A 16,845-nucleotide genomic window follows, 5' to 3' on the forward strand; every position below is an offset into this window, starting at 1 on the left:
GTCTGCAACACATAGGGATTCTCACCATGCACAGCATCCCGGGCTGCACTGGTAGATGTTTGTGCCTCATCCACCTCCTTGTCTGCCTCCTCCTCCTCCTCCTCCTCCCCTGCATCCTCCCCTGCACAAAGTTAGAGACACAATAGGGTCAGCCACACCATTGAAACCGGGCATTCAGAAATGTGGAAGGCACTGGAGCCTAACATACAATGCTCTGTGAAATCATGTCGGGGGACATTAGGTCCTGTATCAAGCCACAGATTGGATGATTAGGCAACTATACACACACACATACATACATACATACACACACGCATATACATACATACATACATACATACATACATACATACATGAATGAGAGTGGAAAGTCTAACAGAAGACAGATGGAGTTCCGTGCTGAATTGCTGAGCCCCTCCTCTACTTGATCCATGCCTACTTGCAACATGTGGAAGTATCATGTTTTCTCAAGCTGGCAAAACTTGCATGTAGGAAATTGTGTTTCCAACATCCCCATCACCCCATTTGCCAGATTTGTCAAGGCCAGGTTTGTATGTACCCACGCTCACATGCATCTTGACCATGTGTGAGGAGAGTGCAACATGGATATGATCAGTATGCACTTGCATGATCACTGAATAATTGACACTCCAAATGTGGAGTGAACATCATCAAACCTCGTTTTGCCCACCACTGCAACTTCTGTCTGGCACACACCCTCGTGTGACTTCTCACTGACGTTGCTCATCCACGTCTACTGAACGCCAGGGCTTGTGAATGGTTGACTCTGACATGGGCCACTGCTCATTGTTATTCCATATAAGTCACAATTAGTGTTCACAATGCACCGTCCACAAGCAGGACACTGTGAGTGTGTCCGATGACATGTGTCTTGCAGGCCGTTGCCACATATAGCAACAATTCTAAAAATACTGTATACAGTAATGTCTGCTGTAAGATCAATATCAATCGTAAACATGGTTCAAGCATCCACCTTCCAGGATGCACGACTTGCAATGAAAGTGTCCATGGATGCATTACTATAGTACTAATGGATGGGTGAGCAGGACCCCAACACACTACACTACAATATGTGATAGCATATCATGTGTTGAGGAAAACATATATCATGCACACATGACACTCACTTTTATTTTTTTGAAACTTTATTTATTCGACTTGACGACATACAAAACGACAGAGATGCTCACAGCATAACAACAGGACACATCATTACAGAAATGCATACTTCACAATAAAGTGCTGGCTTTCGGGTGTATCAAGAGGGTCAGGGAACTAGGTGAAGGCATGGGAGTAAAGCTTAAGACTCACTATTCATGGGATGACAGCTGTGCGGGAAGAGGCCAGGGGTAGAGGATTCAGTGTCCGAGTTCGAGGTCGTGGCGGACATATAACTGCGAAATCTCAGCCAAATGTCTCTTGGCCTTAAGTGCGGATGTTGCAGTGCTCCCCAGGCCTCCTCAGTGTCGTGTGCCCACGTGGCTGTCCTGAGCCAATGTGCATATGTGGGTGCTCTGGGGCGGAGCCAGTTCATCAAGATGCAGCGTACAGCCAATATCATGCAGAGTCCAGCCAGTTTTTTTGAATCACGACCCAGTTGGGGGAAGTCATGGAAGAGACATCGCATTGGGGATGGAGCTATGGTGTAATCTAGTATGGCAGACAGTGTGGTGCATATTTCGGTCCAATATTGCGTAAGCCGCGGGCAGCTCCAGATCATATGGATGTAGGGGGCATGATCCGCACCACATCTAGGGCAGCTGGAAGGAAGTTCACTAAACATATGGTGTAGTCTGCCCGGAGTGTGATGGTATCTGTGCGACACTTTAAATTGTATTAGTTTAAACCGGGAGTTATATGATACGTTGTGGGTGCGAGCACACATCTGGGACCATAGTTTGTCAGTGACCTCAACCCCAAGGTCCTCCTCCCACCTGCATCTCAGTTTACTAAAGGAGGGGGTAGCCTTAGTCTGCAGTAGGGTTTAGAGCCTTGATACCTTCCCTCTGAAGCAGTCAAAGGTGCACAGTTCTTCAATTATGGGCTTATCCGGTGGTATTGTAGGGAAGTTGGGGTATCTGGTCTTGAGATTTTTCCGGAGGGAAGAGTATTATAACCATGCCGAAGGCTTCCGCTTGAGGGGAATTGGGAGGTCTGCCCATTCAAGGAAATTGCCCTGTTCATACATATCCCGTAGTACCAGGAAGCCTGAATCGGCCCAGCGAGACACTATGGATTGTGGGATATTTGGGACATCGGGAAAGAAGTTCCAAAGCGGGAGGTCCCCGTGGAAGGGGTGTGGTGTTTCAACCAGTTTCCAGATCTTAGTGAGAGCCAAGGATATGCTGGCTACAGGATCAGCTGAGTTTGGGTCAGCTGGGACAGGTTTAAGAATAAGGGATCCAATTTCACGATCACTGACCGTTCGTTTCTCTAGGCGGACATGTGGAGGGGGGTCAGTGGTCTTAAACCTGTAGGAGGAAAATTGTGCCTGAGCCACTAACCAATATCTGGCAAAGTCAGGGGCGCCAAACCCACCCAGTTCCTTAGGGGCGGTCAGTGTAGTTAACTTGAGTCGGACTGCACCGGAGTGCCATAGGAAGGTGTTGGTTATACGGCGCAGCGATCGGAAAAAATCATCGCCTGGCCACAGGGAAAGATTCGTAAATCGGTAAAGGAGTTGGGGCAGTAACACCATTTTAAGTATGCCTATCTGACCCGCTAAGGAATAGGGAGTCTAGCCCAACCCTCTGTTTTAGTGGCCAAGTGCATGAGGTAATTACAGTAGTTGTCTTCACATAGCTTCGCCGTATGCCGGGAGAACACCACCCTCAGGTAAGTAATGTTGGATTGGGACCATGTGAATCCACCCAGTTCAGAGGGGGGTAGTGTGGAATCTGTGAGTGGGAATAGGACAGATTTAGAGCAGTTTACTCTTAGACCGGATATGTGTCCGAAGCAGACCACATCTTCCAGGATAGGGGCAAGGTTGGTTTCTGGGCAGCGAATATAAAGGAGGGCATCATCGGCATACAGGGAAACAATGTCGTCTTGACCCGCAGTACGTAAGCCTTTAGGAGAGTGTGACTGACGCATCATGTCGGCGAAGGGTTCCATGGCTATAGCGAATATCAGCTGGAAGAATTGACAGCCCCGCCGTGTTCCCCTGGCTATCTGAAAGGGAGAGGAGCATCTATCTTCCGTGTGGACCCTTGCCGATGGGTCAGTATAGAGCAACTTAATCGAAAGTTGGGGCCAAATTTGCACTTCTCGAGGACTTGCCATAGATATTCCCACGACACCGAGTCAAATGCCTTTTGCATGTTTAGGGTGGCCGCCACCGCCTGCACCTCTGGACCAATCCTACTGATCACATTAAAGAGCCTTCTCAGGTTCAGGGCGGTGGATCTGCCTGGGACAAATCCTGTCTGATCAGGATGAATGATGTGGGGCATGAATGAGGCCAGTCGAATAGCCAGCACTTTAGCATATATTTTGACGTCACTGTTGATTAGTGAAAGGGGGCGGTATGAGCCACATTGGGTGAGGTTTTTGCCAGGTTTAAGAAGAACTTTTATCATCGCCTCTCGGAGCGAGGGAGGAAGTATGCCCTTCTCACATGCCTCTTCCCATAGGGTTAATAGGTGTGGGACTAGGAGCGATTTGAAGCGTTTATACAGGTTGATGGGGAGGCCATCTGGGCCAGGGGCCTTACCCGATGCCAATGATTCAATGGCTTCCGTGAGTTCTTCTGGTGTAAACGGTCTCTCCAGGAAAATGCTAGCATCAATGGAAAGGACCGAGAGATGGAGGTTTTCTAAATAAGAGTCGATTTCAGATACCTGGGGGCCATCAACTTTAGAGTATAAGGAGGTGTAGAATGATAGGATTTCCGAGTTGATGTCTTGTGGGTACGTGGCTAGTGTTCCGTCTGGTCTCTCTATCGCCGGTATGTTGGGGTCTCCGAATTCTCGGTGAATCAACCTGGCGAGCCGTCGACCCAGCCGTTCTCCCTCGCCATATTTCTTAACTGAGTTTGGGCTGTCTATAAATTTGACCTCCCGTTCTGCTAGGGTGTGGAATGTGTCTAGTCCAGACCCCAGTCGTGCCAACGTTTTAGGAGCCTGATCGAGGGCATATTGGGTCTCGAGGGCAGCCAGGGTCGACTCGCTACCAGCGATCTCCATGCGGATTCCCTTCAGGATACCACACCCTTTGGAGATGGCAATATCCCTGATGTATGCTTTATTTGATTCCCAGAGAGTAGCCTGTGATGGGACAGAGTTGGTGTTAATCTCAACGAATTCCTCGATGGAGGATTAAAGTTCAGAAGCGAAGGCTTAGTCGAGTAGGACGTGAGGGCTCATTCTCCACTGTCTTGTTTTATCATAGTCTTGCCCCCAATTAAGTGAAATAATCACTGGTGAGTGATCAGATAAAGTTCTAGGGAGGATCATTAGGTGGGACAGGGACCTGACCAATATGTCCGATATAAGCCATCTATCTATCCTGGAGTGTGAATCATGCACTGTGGAATAGTAGGAGTATGTGCGGGAGTCAGGGTACATGAGTCGCCAGGCGTCTACAACAGCCAAACGAGGAAGCGTAGTGAAAATTGCGTGGGCTACCCTGGATAGTTGGCGGGGCCTAGAGCCTGATCTGTCTAGGTTGACGTCAAGTATTGTGTTGAAATCACCACCCCATATGATCGGGACCAGAGGGTAACTCTCCAACACTGAGGCTAGGTGTAAGTAGAAATCGGGGTCATCGATTTTCGGACCCTAGATATTTAGGATGACTACCTCTTGATTTTGTAATTTACCATGGATTAGTACATACCTCCCTTGCGGGTCTATCTGTGAATGACTACATGAGAACTATAGGCTCTTGTGTATCAAAGTTAGGACACCTCGACTTTGGGTAGAATAGTTGGTAAAGTACCTTTGAGGGACCCATTGTTTAGCAAACTTCTCGCATTGTTTCGATCGGGCATGGGTCTCTTGTAAGCATAGGACATTAATGTCATGACGCTCCGCGTACAATTGTATCTGCCTCATTTTTTTTTAGTTACCCAGGCCTCTTATATTCCAGCTCATGAATGCCAAGCTACTATCAGCCATTTGTATGGGGGTGTTGGTTGATTTCCGGGGTGTGGAGTGGCAGTAGCCATAGGCAGCCCAACGGGGGCAGGCACATCGTGCCATCCCCAAGCCCGTGACATAATAAAGTGGTATGCGTGGCATCTTCTGTGGTCGTCAAGTCCTTTTTAACATAACTTCCAATTCCCCCTCCCCCCACCCACATCCCTCCCCCAACCAGAGGAATGACAACCCAATAGAACCATAGTAATAACAAACTCGTCGGCATCAGCGCCTGGGGGCCTGTTGGCTGGCCTGGCGATGACGCATCGGACTGGAGGATGTATAAGGAGATTTTCAATACCGCAGTCTTGATTGAATGATGTTATTATAGTCTGCGTAAATGGAAGATCAACAGTTCAGTGGAACAACAATATTGAGTTGCCGATGCATTCCCTGCAATATAGCTCCAGCTGTGCGTGGGTGCCTCTGTGGGCACGTTTCCTGGCAGGGAGTTGGCGCAATGTGGTTGGGCTACATAGGTGCCATGTCGGTGGTCAAGTATCAGCCTTGGAAATGTTCATCTATGAACTTCGAGACCTCCTCCGGGATCGTGAAGAAGAATGTTTGATTAGAGTGTTCTATTCTTAATTTGGCAGGGAATAACATGGAGTACTTAACCCCCTGATCACAGAGTCTTCTTTTTAGTGCCATGAAGGTTTTACACTCCTGCTGCACCGACACCGAAAAATCAGGGTAGAGATGGATCCTCGCTGCCCCCATCCGCAACTCCCCCTTGAGTCTTGCCGCTCTCAGAAGAGCATCACGGTCGGGGAAATTTAAGATCCTGGCAATGATGGGGCATGGCGGTACTCCAGGCTTAGGTTTTGCAGTCAGGGAACGGTGGGCCCGTTCCACCACAAACTGCGGGGAAAGTTTCAGAGAATCAAGAACTGACAGCAACATGTGCTCCACAAAGTCTTCCATGGGCTCGTTAATATTGTCCTCGGGCACTCCAACTATGCGTAGATTGTTGTGCCTTGAACGGGACTCTAAGTCATCATTCTTTTTTTACACCGCCAGCATTCGGGTAGACAGCGAGGAGACCGTGGCCCGTAGGGAACCACAATCGTCTTCAGCTGCACCCATCCTTGTTTCAATCTCTGCCACCCGGCCATCAGTTTTCTCAATATGCGCCTTTATGGATGAGATGGTGCAATTCATGTCATCCAGCTTGGTGTGAAGAGTAGTGAACCCCTTGTTGATGTATTCTAACATTTTTTGCAAGTCATCGGGGGCTAGTGGGGCCGATGTTGCGGGGGTCTCCTCAGGTAATTCCACTGTTGGCTTAGCTGGAGTCTTTGCAAACATATTTAGAGAGCTCTTTTTCTTGCCTGCACCCGATCCCTTGTTCATAGTGTCAGCGAAGGGTGGGCCCGGGGGCATGGGCCGGTGTAAGTGGCCAGCTACGCCTGAGCACCGGGTCCCACTCCAAGTGTAGGGGCTTCCCGACCTGGAGCCCAGCCCACGAGTCACCAGACCACCGAGCGCGGCAGCACCTCTTCGAGTGCGAGACTTTTGAGCATTGCGCAGTGCAGTGGGCTCAGCCCAGAGTAACTCTGCGGTGCTGGAGTCTTATCCCAGTTTCTGCTTTGTAGTTATACCGGTAGTGCAGTAGTGGAGTTAGCCTGGTAGATGCGACTATACTGCTCTTGGTATTGTAGGTAGTGGGGGCTCTGCACCCCACGCCCCGGTGTGTGGATAGAGTAGTGCCTCTTCTGTGTTGTCACGTCTTCTAATCGGCGGGATCACCGTTGTGGACCACACAGGGTGGCAGTGGGCCAACTGAAGAGGGGGCCCTGCCCAGTCGGGGGGTATCCTCGGGTGAGTGCCGAGGTTCAGGGTGGTGTGGATGCCACTGCCACAAAGGAAGGCCATGCAGCGTGGACTTCAGGGCAGTATGGCGTGCAGGGTGCTCTCAGTTCAACAGGCTAGCGGCATATGGGGGATCCACCGTTTATTTGGTGCATAATGAACCACAGGCAGTGGGCTCACAGGGTCATCAGGAGCCAGGAGCAGGACCGTGGTAATGTCCAGGTTGCTGAATGATGCGAAGTGCAGCATGGGCCAGTCCAGCACTGTACCGTTATGTAGGTTTTTTTATGCTGCCTTTAGTGCTCTAAAAAGTGTTGATAAAGGCAAAGTAGGCACCATTCCATATGAGTGGTAACTTGGGGAGTGGCAATGGATGCAGGGGCCCCCGTAACTTAAATCTTGATGGAAGGGGGGCAGCGCCTCCCTCTGCGCGCCACCTCAAAGTGGATCAATGCCTCCGGGGCTCCGAGCTCCAGCACATCAGAGGAGTCGACAGCCGGAGGCCCCGCCTAGTCTGCGGGGGTTCCCACCAGATGTCGGAGCCTGGGTGGTGTCTCCAGGGCCGCGGCTCCGGAACGGTGTGGTCCGCGGGGCTCCCAGCAGATGTCGGAGCCTGGGCGGTGTCTCCAGGGCTGCGGTTCTGGAACGGTGGATCGAAGGCGGGAGCCAGCAGGAGCAGAGGGAGAATGGAAGAAGCCCTGGCAGGTCCATAGTGGAGACCGTGTCGGTAGAGGGGAGCAAGGGGGCCTGGGACCACAGCTATGACTGCTGAGAGCAGTTTGAGAAGGGCGCGCCGCGCTGAGTGGCGGTCTCCCCTCCCCTCCCCCCGCCGGCCTCAGGGTCCCCGGTGCTTGCGTATTCGGGAGCGGTGTAGCAGAGTGTGTCCAGGCGGGGCCCCGTTGCACTGCAGGGATCTCTACCTCAGCTCCTCTCCAGAAGACACCGAGCGAGCAGGAGGATCAGTAGATCCTAGACAAGCGATCCACCAGACTGCAGCACATAACGTGGCAGTATCGAGGCAGGGTCTGCGAAAAGGATCTTCCCCGTCACAGAGCGCCGTGCTCAGGCAGCCATCTTAACCAAGCGCAACGGCCCCCCTGTCCACATGACACTCACTTGATGTGGCTGCTTAAGTGTCCATGCCTACCATGCCAACCACCTACTCACTGCTGATGAGGCCACTGGTGACCTCTTCAAATGGAGTCCGCTCATCCACATTTGGTGATCCACCTCCAGTAACCTGGGCAGAAGCCACATTGCCACCAAGCTTCCCCTTGGCCTGCCTCATGAGGTCACCCATCCTCTCCACGAAGGGTACTACCAGCCCAATGGTCCAAGTCGACATGCTGTTTGTTGATGTAATCAGTGAGGATTGTTAACTCCTCATCTGTGAAGTGCCTCTTTCCTTGGTGGCACCTTCTCCTTAACCTGTGCTCTCTCTAGGGTGCTGCCTGTGCCTGCTCTGCAGTCTTGGCCCTCTTAGCCCTTGTGGGCCTTGGTTGTACTGGGGCACCTGAAGGCTCACCACCACGTTTAGCAGGTGGACCCTTCTCCTGCCCTCGTACCTCCTGCGACACCCTCTCACTCATGGTGCAGGCCGTGTTCAAGGAAAAGTAACCCCAAATATCGCTGCCTGCAAACCCGCATGGTACCCCTTAAATATCCCCTCATCCGTGCATGGCAGGAGAACCATGTGGTACCCCAGAATATCAGTGGTTCTGCGCATGACAGGAAAATCACGTGCTAACCTCTAAATATCTCTGCCTCTGTGCACGGCAGGAAATATGCATTATCCCCCCAAAAATATCGGCACTTCAGTGCATGCCAGGGAAGGTACCTGCAGGTTGGAGGTGCAGAATTTACGTGCACAGGGCAGTGACAAACTCCTCTGATTTTGTCACTGCTGCCTTGTGCATGAAGTGGAGACACCTGTGCCTTGGTGTTACTCCTGCCTCCTACAGCCATATTTTGCGCCAAGCCTCTACATGTCATGCTGCCTGGTGTTGTGTCACTGGCTGCTAACCACTCGTACTGTATTGGAGTGCCTAGTATTCCTCCATAGCCTGTTCTTTGGTGGCTTTCGTATCATGCTCTGTGACACCTCATCTGTCATATAAAGACTACCACACCTCTACAGTTCGTACAGTGGACAACGCAAAGAAGCGATGGGACAACCTTAGGATCTGGAGTCAGCAAAGGCGGCCCGTGAGATAGGTACCTCAGTGGACGTGCGCACTGCAGGCTGCCATCGGGTGTTACCCCTTGACCTCCAAATCCTGGAGAGGATCAACCCAACAGTGCATGCCCAGGTCCTTTACCTGCATACATGTATCCAAGCTGCTGGTGAGTACTCACAGGGTGACAATTTCCACATATTTAGTATGTCCTGCATGGGTATGCATGACTTGAGCAAGTTAGTGTTTTTCATGGCATGTGTGTTGCACAATCCTTAACTGGCATGCAGCCTCATGCTGATGCTGGAAGTAGGTAATGGCACACATCTGTGAAGTGGACAGGTGTAGGAATGCGCTCTCAGCCAGCTTTTGGTGAGGTCCTTTGGAGGTCCTTGGAGATTAGGAGCTCACGGGTCAAGCAGCCATTTCAGTTGCTGCTCAGCAGCTCCACATACATCATTTTGTATGTAAACATTTGGGAAAGGCATATGCAACATTCCTTTGGTTCTTTACATCAGAGACAGTAGTGCCACCCAGCCATGCACTTATTTCCAGAACCAGAAAAAAGGCTTGTCTACTAGTTGCTGCTAATCATTACAGATCTTCATTTAAAAAGCAGTACAGCCAAATGATAACACTTTAAAAGTCAATTAACTGTTGTATTGAAAATAAACATTACACACCCAGCCCGTATACAGAACACATTTGAATCCTTACAGAGTGGAACAACTCTTTTGGGACACTGTTCTAGCTAGAATCAAATTCTGACACACAATGTAAAGCTGCATGGTTCCATTCTTTCGTTATGACAATGCAGGCACGCCGCTTTCTTGACAAAGGTGCCATCCTCTCAAAATGTGAAGCTTTCTGCCCCGCTCTAATCCTTCTCTCTTTGGTCTTTGATTGAACATCCCTGTTTTCTTTTTTGCTTTTAACTGAACTAAGTCCACGAGGTGGACTTGAGGCTACTCGGAGTGTATGATGTGCAGCTGCGCACATGCAACTCCTGTAGCAAGTTGCGGTTACTTTACAGTTATCCTTTAAGAGGTTACTTGGTATTTGAAACCCAAACCCGATCTTCCAGTTTTACTGCAAAGGGACATATTTGGCTGTTTGCAGGCAAGGAATGTTGTGCAAATGTGCAATCTAAGAACCTCTCTGAATGCAAAGGCCGGCTGCAGAAAACTTAGCTGAGGTGCTTGTGAACTTCTTATTGCATTGCTTCCAACGCTATGTCTCATCCCTGCCTATCCCCAGCCTGGCTTGCTATTCAGGTTCCTTTCTTTCTTTCTTTATTTTTAAACTGACGTTCAGTATGTTATGCAGCACCACCCGAAATGAGGTGGAGATTTGCCATGTATCGACTAAGGGAAACCATTTATCCAAACGTATTTTATTGAAAGTATCATTTTACAAATGGATGTCTCCAATTACATGTAAAAAACGTGGCATGTGCTGTGACCATTTAATATAGGGATGTGTGGCAAACGTGCCGCTGCAACAATTTCCTGATGTGCTTTGTGTGTACCACAAAAATCCTTGAGAAGTTTTATTTACCAACCGCTATGCGAACACATCGAAAGCAACAACTTCCTACACAAATCTGAACATGGATTGAGCCAAATGAGAGGAACAGAATCCACAACATGCTCTTTATAGGAACCTTAAAAACAACTCTGACTCCATCCCATCTAGTGAAATCCTCCTACTGAAAATCTCAACCACTTTTCATACTCTCAGCCATGAGATCCTTGTTAAAATGATTACAGGATATCAGATTAAAAAGAACCACTTTATGCCAGAATCCTTGTTTCCTTACTGACAGGACTAAAACAACACACATTGCCTCCTTCAGGTGATGCCCCTGTCATGCGTAGAGTACTCGAAGGATATAATCCGTCACCACACCTTTTTGACATCTGCATGGTCCCAATTCTGGAACCTATTATTAACTCAGTCCTCACATGATACAGCTAAGCTGATGATGCCCAGATCATCTGAAAGCTCACAAAGAACCCTTCATCCAATGCACCAGATCTTATGACAGGCCAGGCACACATTGTCTCGTAGATGCCAACAAATAGACTGCAACTTATCGTAACCAAAATTGAACTTGTGCTTTGCAGCACCACACCACTTAACCCCACACCAGTCCCTTGGACATAAGAAATGGGATCTTGCCCTCTGTCTCTGACATCAGTCAGAAACATCCGAATCTTGTTTTGGTAGATGGCAGTGATCACTCTGGCATTTTCAAGATAAGGCTAGGCCAACAGCCTCTACTTCTGGCTCCCAGTTTACCTACTGAACAGGCTACAAAGAGTCTACCACACAGCACTGAAACGTCTTCTGAAGCTTCAGAAGCACAAACACATCCCCCAGCCCTTTGAACACTCCTCTGGTTCAGGCATTGCCCTTTTGCCTTGTAGGCCAGTCCGTGCCTGCTATCAACCGCCTCTGTAATTCAGTGGGCCTCATCATGAGTTGGGCCTTAGCCCTTAAATGCGGCGGTAACGCTCTTACTGCTGCATTTACGGGTTGGCCCAATCATGAGTCGGGCGGTAAGTGGGAGTTTTACCTTTGCTGGAAGTAAAAATGTCCCCTTACTGCATGTTTTTGGGCATGTTCAGTGCTATTACTGCCGGCACAATTACCACCGGCGTTAATAGCGCCCCCCAACCCATTGGGCCCAATGGACCCAATGGGGGATGGGAACTTACTGCTGTACAGCTACTTGTGATCCGGTGCTAATAGTGCTGGACCCAGTAGCAGTAACGCTATTGGCGCAAGAGGTATCCCAGTGATATTACCGCCGGGATATCGCCAGACTCCTGATGAGCAATGTCAAAAGCGAATGCACACAGAGTAAATCCACCTGATCATCAGAAAGTCCTTGAAAACCTTAATTCTTAACTAACACCAACAGAAGAACAGCACACAATCCTCAGCTCTCAGTAGCATAAATCAGACAGAACCTCTGCTTCATTAAACTACACAAAGATATCTTACATTTAGACACAACTCATTAGTCAAGGACTATGAGAGATCGTTCTCTTTAGGGTTCATTGGACCACTTCCTCCAAATAGAACGGTGCAGGCATTCTTGTGAGCATACAGTGGGCCAATACTCCAGGCAGCAGCCAAGAAGCACAGGACATCAGACACATTTGGTCTCCCATTGCCCTTTAAACCAAACCTGAATAGCAAGAGCTCTTGTTAATGGGACGATTAACAAGCACTCCAACAACACCAGACCAACCAGTCTGGAATCAAAGGTTTCCCTCTTGCTTATCATTTCCTCCTACCCATCAACTCTCATCTTCATATCAATCATCTCAATCTCAATCCACCCTACACTTTTCACACAATGAACTCTTGCAAACAGCAGCAAATGCCTACAAAACACAACACGCTAACTGAGCAACACCACTGCTCACTTTAACACGTTCACACCAACACCTGATCGACCCTGGGCTCCTCCTTTTGGATGAAACAAACACTCGAGGATCACTGGGCCAATACCCACTATAAATCACACTGGCACTTAGGAATCTGGGTACTTCTGGCTTGCAAGCATCAACGCCACAGGATATTCATCTGCTTTCTCACGCTACCATGTTAATACCCATCCCTCTTTTCTTGAATAGCCAAGCTCAGCGAGGCCACCATAATGGCACAAGTGCACTCTACAAGACCACATCACATTATATTAGATTACTATTGTGAACGTATGTGTGTAGTATCCCATTCTATTGTTTTTGCTTGTCGGCTGCCCACCATCCTCTCCCTGGACCTGAGCTGTCCTCGCCGTTAACATCCTCTCACCCCAACTTCTATTTAATTTAGCTACTAATATTATGGACTGTTGTTGTCATGTCTCTCCTGACTGTGCCGAATTGTTCTCACGTTTGGTATAATCCTGCTTTGTTATGAAGAGGGGGCCTCATTACGAGTCCGGTGGTAACCTTACCGGTGCTTCCAGCGAGTTGCCACTGGAGTCGTTACACTTTCCAGCACCTGACCTCCCGGTGCCAACGGGACAATACAAGTCCTGACGGATCAGGAAGTCAGGCGCCGGAAAATATTAGTCCCCATTCCCATGGAGCAGCATAGGACTCCATGGGAATGGGAACACGGAAGCCGGTGCTGCGGGCTGGGGCCATTACGCATTGAAGTGTGGCGGTCCATAAATGGGTGCCCATACGGTGCAACCGGCAACCATAATTCTGGACCGACACACTTGTAATGAGGCCCCTGGAGTCCCTGTTCCTCCTGCATTACATCATATTTTCCTACATCCTTGTGGCCTACTGGACAACTCTGGTTTACCTTGAGATGGTCAGAATGGATATGAAAATGCCCAACTGGTTATTTGCGGATGGATTTCTTGCATCCTTGCTTTATCTTTCCCTAGGACCTTCCAGCTTCACTCAGTACTTTTGTTGGAAAGTAAATAAATGGCTATGTGACGTTAAGTCAGGGATTAAAACATAGAGCAGTTATGTTAGACGGTGGACAATTACACAGTGACCTCGAGAACCTTTCGTTCACTGTAGGTTTTCTTGGAAAATATTTCTCCTCTGGGTTGAATCAATCTAAAAGGAAAATAGTTTTCCTTTGGGGGATTACAGTTGTTGCTCCAATTGGTCTTCATGAGAACTTTTCCTACAAGTCTGAAGTACACATTTCAATGCCCACCCCCTCTACAGACAGTTACTTTGCCCTTGTTTCTTCCTCGCTATGCATTCGAAATCTGTTGGGTGGGTTTAACCACAAAGGAGCATTTGAAACATGTTCTATTCTGTGCCTGCTATGCTTAAGTACATCGGCTTTGTGAACAGTTTTTTTTACCGGACGTGTTTCCCCAGGGTACAAAGATGGCAGCAAGCGCAAGAAGCCAAAACAAAGAGAGGAGCAGAAGAAGAAGAAGTCGTCCAAAGCCAATCACTAAAACGAGAGCACCGATGTCAACAGAATTACACTATGTTACTAGAACATAACACCTGAGCACAGTTTTGCTTTGTGTACATTTTTCAGGATGACCCACAGTTTTTAGACAGGACAATGCTGGCTCATGTCATCAGCTGCATGAAGCTTGCCATATTACTTGTATGTTGACCGGGCTGGGTAATGCCACTGACACTATTAGAGTCGTCGGAATCAGTCACCTCAGAACATGGGCTTGGGTGTACTTCCTGTCTTAATTTGGCAAGATGGTGGCGCTGTTAATGTTTTTGTCTTCTTTGATGCTAAAACCATCTGAAGGTGTTTCGCAGGATGGTTGGGTTCCTTGGGGGTCTACTAGGACGCATAGCGCATTTGAGTATATTAAATTAAATTCACAGCAAAGTGTATTAGTAACACTCCAAAATGTAGAATCCGAGTGTTTCGAGGAAACCAGAGTATGTTATGTGAACAAGGCTTTTGAACTGCACGCTTACAGGGCCCTCGTGCCCAAGAACGGCTGTCCTATCCATCCAGTGCTTACATAGCAAATCCTACTGTTTCTGATAGCGGGAAGAGTAAAGAAAACTAACCCTATTTAATGTTATCACGTATATATTGTATTATAGAGAAACTACCCATTAACCTGGTGACCACCTACCTGTATGATTTAATACATCTACATATCCTGCTCTATGCCCATCATCACTCAATGCACCTCTACATATATTTGCCCTAAGGCCCACACTCAGGAGGTTAAGGCCACAGTGAAAGTAAAATGGCTGCCACCTTCTCAATTCTCGTATGAGCTCCATAGTTTTGTCAATACAAATGATTCAAATTCCAAGTGTAAATTCTCACTATAAATCATTTTTTGATAACTATTTATTTTTTTGTTCAGACCTACGTAAACATTGTGTTGAAAATGACAAATTCTACGTCCCATTGCCGCCTCTTGATTTGCTGAAAAACGCCAGTGGCACGCACGTTTTATGTTCCTTTACTCTAAAGTATATGCATTTTACACAACAAATTCTGAATATTGTTTCTCTGCAGTCAGGCAGCATTGCTCCTGTGCATAGAACCCATTGTTACAGTATTACCCCTGCATGTCCCATGCCTTTCCTTAACCCAGTCATCACTACTAGGTCCCCGGCCTCTATGTGTCTCTTGCATGTTTCCTTGGCAGCAGATTCTCCCTTAATACTTCTCAACTGACTTCCCAGGTTTAATCATTGTTTTTTCCTCTTCTTATCCCGCATTAAATCATTACTAAATACAAGTGGAAGACTTTTTTGATGTGCCCGATCCAAGTTTCGAAATGTTTGCACCATATATCCCCCGCCCCTGACCCCCCAGAAGGCCGATTGCTTTTTTAATATTTGCAAGTTGGGTTGATGCAGGGGATCCCTTGCCTCAAGTGGAGTAGAAGCAACATTTGCTGCTGAATTTATGAATAGAATAGCAGTTTATTTGTAACTGATATTGTTGGTTAATATTAGAACAGATCAGTTCAGTTTTTTGGTTTTCACTGGGTTTCCCTTCAGTGTTTGGTGCTGTGTTACTAATTTTAAAAATAAAGGCGATTATGTGGACACATTGCCATTATTAACCGAACCAATGCCATTCATCGTTTTAAACACTGTGTGCACATTGTATGTGATGTCCGTACTAGTCATTAAATTGATAGCGAGGTCACAGGTACTTCTAACTCAGTGATACCAAGCGATGGATGATGGATCTCTCGGATGATGCCAAACTGGCAGGTGGACAAAGGAATGTTGCGGGCTCCTAAGTGTCCTATTCTTGTTTTATTCCTACTAAATCATGAAAAGGCACTGGAAAAAAAGTAAAGGGGGCCATTATGCCTAATTCAAAATGGCTGCCGTTTATTTTGTGATCAAACTGATTGGGTGGGAAATGCGCATGATAAAGATATTTCCTCATGTTCTGTGTGTAGTATGTTCAGAGGGCCTGGTTTGTGGAGGCAGAAAGCACATTTCCGGAAATGTAGGACTGTATCAATTGCAAAATGAATGTACACGTGGATTAGATCAATACAAAATAAAAACTACGGTGAATGCAATTTACATGAAGTGGCTACGATCGTTTTTATTTTCAGTGAAAATAAAGTCAATGTATGCATTTAATCGAGTAGTTCACTTGTTCCAGGGTCGAGAAGACGAAGTCTTGTCCTTTTACAGGAAAATCGACTGCATCAGTGGGAGTTAAACGATCTTTGCCCTTATAGGCCCTGCAGCCATGCAAAGGCACTGGGGGGCAAGGGCCAGAATGGTGATGTGGCTTTAAAATATAGTGTCTTTAGAACATATTACTTTTGGAACATTGTATAATGTGCACAGCCCCATTTGATCACAGCATAATTTTAGGGGGGGGGGGCAGCAGTGGCGTCGCAGGGAATCAAATTTAGGAGGGGCACAGAGGGGGCCAAAGACAAACGTAGGGGGGCACAGACAAAAGTAAGGGGAGAACATGGTCACTGCTCGTCTAAGGTAGGGGGCACAAGGGGGGGCACAGGGTTTCACAGGGGGGGGCTGGCCCCCCAGGCCACCCCCTGGCAATGCCACTGGGGGCAGGGGTGTTTGCCCCCCACCCCAACTTTCATGGCACACCATTGTGTCCCCATTCATTTGGCTGGGGCATCTTTTCTTCAGATGTCATGTCCCCCCCCCCAACATGATCAGCAAAGTTACTCCACTGCCATTTGATGATAATTGTAGGTAAAGAGATAT

General features: G+C 48.0%; 1 protein-coding gene across 2 annotated transcripts in view; it reads left to right on the top strand.

Annotated features, from left to right (window-relative positions):
* DNAJB6 (DnaJ heat shock protein family (Hsp40) member B6) overlaps positions 1–16,182 on the top strand; it is a 739,852-nt gene extending 723,670 nt beyond the window's left edge. For both annotated transcript variants that reach the window (XM_069647976.1, XM_069647973.1), the window contains exon 10: positions 14,017–16,182. In XM_069647976.1, the coding sequence (XP_069504077.1) occupies positions 14,017–14,099 (83 nt within the window). In that variant the 3' untranslated portion in view covers positions 14,100–16,182. The remainder of the gene's footprint in view (positions 1–14,016) is intronic.
* Positions 16,183–16,845: the final 663 nt, after the last annotated feature.

This window comes from Ambystoma mexicanum, chromosome 2q (genome assembly GCF_040938575.1).
Source record: "Ambystoma mexicanum isolate Mex_15411 chromosome 2q, UKY_AmexF1_1, whole genome shotgun sequence".
NCBI lineage: Eukaryota > Metazoa > Chordata > Amphibia > Caudata > Ambystomatidae > Ambystoma > Ambystoma mexicanum.